This window comes from Miscanthus floridulus, chromosome 9 (assembly GCF_019320115.1).
Source record: "Miscanthus floridulus cultivar M001 chromosome 9, ASM1932011v1, whole genome shotgun sequence".
Taxonomy (NCBI): Eukaryota; Viridiplantae; Streptophyta; class Magnoliopsida; order Poales; family Poaceae; genus Miscanthus; species Miscanthus floridulus.
In genome coordinates this window covers 105860144-105865606 of record NC_089588.1, presented here as the reverse complement: position 1 = coordinate 105865606, position 5463 = coordinate 105860144, and the positions used below count along the sequence as shown (strand labels likewise).

Here is a 5463-nt window from a genome sequence, read left to right as displayed (position 1 = left end):
CACTAGGACAAATTCAAAATGCATTCTAAGAGTTTTTTTTAAGAGTTTAAGGGGCCTATGTGACACCAACACCATGAAACTAGTTTAAAGGACAAATCATGCTTTTTAACTCTTACCTAAACATCTCATTCTTTTGTTTTTTATGAAACTTACTGTACTCTATTACTGCGTACTTACTGTACGTAGAGGATAAAGGCCGTATGGTCCATCATAGTCCTTCCTACTCCGTATGTGGCAGCACAGTACCTTTGATTCTTCCTTTTTGTTTACACATCTCTCTCACACACACACACAAACACGTCAGAGCAAGCAAAAGATGCGGTCATCAATTCGCTTTCCAAACTGATCTGTACTGGATCCGCGCGCAGGGGGATCTCCACTCCACTCCACTCCAGTGCGGGTGCAGCCAAGCCAGTGCCCTCTTCAAGTCTTCAGTCTCATGATCCTGATCCACTGCCCCACACAACACGCAATAATATCTCTGCTTTAGCTGCCTTTTCCCAGAACAAGCAAACAAGCAACTACAGTAAATTACTACTATGAGACGACGGCAGCCATCTTGACGCCTGTTTAGTTGGTGAAAATTTTTGGGAAATGGTACTGTAGCATTTTTGTTGTTATTTGATAATTAGTGTCCAGTTATAGTCTAATTAGGCTTAAAAAATTCGTCTCGTGAATTTCATCTAAACTGTATAATTAGTTTTATTTTTTATTTATATTTAATGCTTCATGCATGCGTCCAAAGATTCGATGTGACGAGGAATCTTGAAAAATTTTGCAAAATAAAGTGGAACTAAACGGTACCCAAGCCTTAACTGTAACTGTAGTACTATTTGAATGGAAACCACCCCACCCCCAAACTTTTACACTAAAAACTAATCCCTCAGTCCCAAAATAAGTGACGTTTTCGCTTCCCGAGAAACGACTACCGGCAATTATGTATTAAAATATATAAATATTTATGCTAAGTAATTAGTATCATCGAAAAGATCTTTTTGTCTAGTTTTTTAACAAATTTATTTGAAGATGTAAATATTGCACGTATTTTCTACAAATCGAGTTAAACTTGTGGCACGAAAACCCAAAACGTCTTTTATTTTGGGACGGAGGGAGTAGTACTTAGCACTATTACTCTTTATTTGCTTGTCAAATCCTAACTTTTGACAACTTTCAGTACTACTTACAGTATTTGTGATGAATGAAATCTTTTTGACAGTAACAAGCAAATAAATTATTATGGGAGAATACCAAGAGTGGGCCCGAGCTCTCATCTATAAGTACTCACCTCCGTGGCCCTCCGCATATACCTCTACCTATCTATCTATCTTCGTTAGTTATCCCAGAAGCCTGGTGCTCTTGCGTCACAACTCCCAGACACCCCTGCTACTTCCTGTCCGCGAGTCCGTTATACACCGCGGCTGTTCTTGGTCTTGGTCGTCCCAGCCCAGCCATAATCCATGGCCTCCCGGATCTTCCTCTGCTTCACGGCGGCGTGCTGCTGCCTCTTCTGCCTTGCGCTGCTTCCGCCGCCGGTGCAGGGCCGTCCTACATCTACAGGTGGTATGCACGAGCAATGGCCGAGCTTATTTAGTCTTCGTCCCTCTCGCTTTCCTTTGCCGTTCTGATGTACAACGTAGTACCTGATGAATGCAATGCAATGTGCTATTGTATGTATGTTCTTGACTTCTTGATGCATATGTATTGCGTGGTCGATCCAGCTCTGCAGCCGTAGCTTCGTTTTGATCATCTTGTCTGCGCTTGGTTTTTCAGGCCTGCAGGCAGCCGGCGGATTCGGCGGCCGCAGGCTTCATCATCTGCTGCCTATGCCAGAGCCACGCTTCTTCGTTCCCGCAGAGGTATCGTCGCACTCGCACCACGTTCCAGTATTGTTTTCCTTCTTCCTTTTTGTGTATATAAATAAATAAATAAATATCGCATTGTACTCGAGCGTCTCTCTCGCCAGATAGCTTTGCTTTGCTGACCTCTGTGGTGGTGCAATGCAACTGACCTCTGTGTCAGGCGGCGGCGGAGGAGGAGCAGCGGCGCAGCGTGCCGGTAACGACGAATGCGAAGGCGAGGCCGGCGGCGTGGAGCGTGAGGCCGGAGCTGCGGGCGGTGCCCGGGGGCCCGGACCCGCTGCACCACCACGGCGGCAGCCCCAGCAGGCGGCCGGAGCAGGACCGCACCCCGTCCCCGTGACCGACCCCCGGCCTGCCGGCCAGCCGGCATGGCTAGCTGCCTGCATGCTCACCTCACCTCGTGCGCATGCATGGCTGCCGCGGCGTTGGGGGCCCGTGCGCGGGGAGACTGTGGCCTCCTCACCTGTGGCCGCGGGTCCTCCCCGTGCACGTGCTTGGCTACCGAGTTAGAGTTAGGCATGGTTGAGGGCGTTTTGGTATACAACTGTTGTAGTATGCAGTTATGTGCTACGCATGTACAAACGGTGTCCCCTGTGGAAGCGCAATTGTCACTGTCAAATTGTTTGGATTTCATCATTAGGTACCTCTCCTGCATATGCTCGGAAGTCGGAAAGAAAAGAAAAGAAACATAGCAAAATGCAAAACATAACTAAAATTCCGCGGAATCATGCATCCACCAACACCACGGAATTTATTTCTACGGAACTTGATCATATAGTACACAGCAGGCACGTAGCAAACCTCGCGCAACTTCACAAGCAGTCAAGACTGACGGGCCGTTTGGAACGTGAAACTTTTTTTTCTGTACCTGTCTTTTCATATATAAAATTAAACTGATTTCTATAAAATCCTTGTATTATTACTACAAAGTTTTTATGTTTCATTCAAACGGGGCCATCAAGGGGAAAAAAACTATATGTTATTTCAGAAATATTGCTGTGTTTTTTTTTCTAAACTTATATGTAAATATATCATACATAACTATTTATATGTAGCTATATTTATATATGTTATTATTGTTTTAATAAAACTATAGTCACAAAATCATGCTTTTCATTTTGTTTATATCTAAACATTTTATAAAAAAATCATGCTTCAAGTTTACTTCCTCTGTCCTACAATACAGTGCATTAGGGGTGTCCATGTTCAGATTTCGCTAATAAGTTTGTTATAAAAAAAGAAATTCATAATTTAAGGAGAAAGTCTCTGAGGTCTTGTTTGGATGCATATGTGAAAGCATCTAGGCCCTTAGTTGGGTTTCGATGATTAATGTCAATACTAGATTACTATGACTAACGTGTGTTTTGCAGAGACAATTAAGTTAGGTCATGGTAATGGTAATTGATTGGACAATCATGGTTGTCATGCCCCTACGATGGAAATCGTTTCGGTTTTCAAAGGATGGACGACAAGGTTAAGGATGGACTAGTTCTAAGTGTCGATCGGTGTTGAAGAGTCACTTAGAGTAGTTTAGTACTTTGTTTTTCCTTTGGCCGTACTATTAATGGAGGTATGGACTAGTAGCTTGACCTATGTGAGTCTAGTGAGTTAGGTGTAGTGCACACTTGTCAAATCTAGCACTAGATAGGTCCGAAGTAGCCCTAAGATCAATTAGAGCAAACTTCATTCACATATGATTTCGAGTTGGAAGTGAATGGAGGGTCAAATGACTGACCGCACGCTGGTCTGGTTATGACCGGACGCTAAAGGGTGAGTCCGGTCAGTTCATTTGATTAACTGAGCCGTCTGGTTGCGACCGGACGCTGAGTGAAAAGTGATTAACTCCAGAGAGGTTCTAGAGAGGGAGTTTTCTGATTTGACGCGTCCGGTCAGTGCTGACCGGACGTTGGTCAGGATCCAGTAACTGACCGGACGTTGAACAACGAAGTGACTGGACTCTGAGCGCCAGCGTCCGGTCAACATTAGTAAGGTTTCACAGAGCAGTTTTTGTGACCGGACGCGTCTGGTCAATGCTGACCGGACGCAGGTTAGAGTCCGATCATAACTTAATGGCGCTATGGCGGGGATAACTGACCGGAGCGTCCGGTCACCATGACCAGAGCGTCCGGTCACCCCGCAGAATGCTGACTCAACCTCCTAACGGTTCGTTTTGAATGAGGGGGTATAAATACTTCCTCTATTCATCCAAGGGAGGTCTCTTACCCATTTGTTCAGCTGAGAAACACCCTTGAGAGTGCTAAGGAGAGCAAGAGCCTAATAAGGTGATTGAGATTTGAGAATCCAAGATTAAGGCCTCATTAGTGCAAGGAGAGTAGCAAGTGTGCATCCACCCTTCTCATTGGGCTTGTTGTGGTCAAGTGAGAGTTCGTGCTTGTTACTCTTGGTGATCGTCATCACCTAGACGGCTTGGTGGTGATCGGAAGTTTGGTGATCATCCGGCGAAGCTTGTGGATGACCCAACTCAAATTGTGAGTGGTTGTGGGTGATTCACCGTGACGGAGTGTCGAAGAATCATCCTGTAGAGAGCACTTGATCCTTGCGCGAATCAAGGGGGAGCTACTCCCTTGCGCGGGTGCTCCAACGAGGACTAGTAGGGAGTGGCGACTCTCCGATACCTCGGCAAAACATCGCCTCGTTCCTTCTCCTCTCTTTACTTTAAGCATTTACATTTGAGCAATTCAATTCTTGTCTTTATATTCATAGAATTGCCATGCTAGAGTAGGATTTGAACCTAGGGTGCAAAACTTTTGTGCGGTAGATCAATAGGAATACTTTCTAGGCACAAGGGGTGAAGTGGGCTACGTGTAGGGTTTAATTATTACAAAAATTTTTAGAATTAGCTCAATTCACCCCCCTCTTGGACATCTTGATCCTTTTAATTGGTATCGGAGCTTCATGCTCGCTTAATTAGGCTTAACCGCCTAGAAAAAGATGTCCCACGGAGATGGTCCTCCTCCTATCTTTAAGGGAGATAATTTTCCTTATTGAAAAATCCGCATGGAGGCTTACTTAGAAGCCTTAGATGTTGGAATTATTAGAGCCGCCTCACAAGGCTTCCCAAAACCCAAGGATCCCGCCAACCTTCAAGGCGATGAGATCAATTACGAAAAATGTTATGCAAAGGCTAGAAACACCATCTTTAGAGGCCTTTGCAAAGATGCGTTTAATCGTGTGCGGAACCACAAGGACGCCCATGCACTATGGTCAGACATTTATGCGCTCCATGAGGGAACAAAGAGTGAGCGTGAGGAACGCTATTATCTCGTCATAAAAAAGCTTAATTCTTTTGAGATGCTTCCTAAAGAAAGTGCTAATGAGATGTACTCACGCTTAAATGTTCTTGTAGAGGAAGTCAATGGACTTGTACTTACACAAATACAACCATCCGATATTGTAAGAAAGATCTTGAGTGTCCTCCCCATTGACAAATATGGGCATATTGTGACCATGCTTCATCAAGGTGATCTTTCCACCGCTACACCAACTTAAATCTTGGGAAAGATCAACGCACATGAGATGTATATGCACATCACACCACAAGATGGCTCATCTTCCACCAAGAAAAAAGATTTGACATTCAAGG

At 44.6% G+C, this 5463-nt stretch overlaps 1 protein-coding gene across 1 annotated transcript; it reads left to right on the top strand.

Moving 5' to 3' along the window:
- The first annotated feature begins 1457 nt into the window (after window positions 1-1457).
- On the top strand, window positions 1458-2199 carry LOC136480501 (protein FLORAL ORGAN NUMBER2-like). Its single transcript, XM_066478024.1, has 3 exons — window positions 1458-1560; window positions 1771-1856; window positions 2020-2199. Exons 1-3 carry the CDS (start codon window positions 1458-1460, stop codon window positions 2197-2199), a joined length of 369 nt encoding a protein of 122 aa, XP_066334121.1.
- The last annotated feature ends 3264 nt before the right edge of the window (window positions 2200-5463 follow it).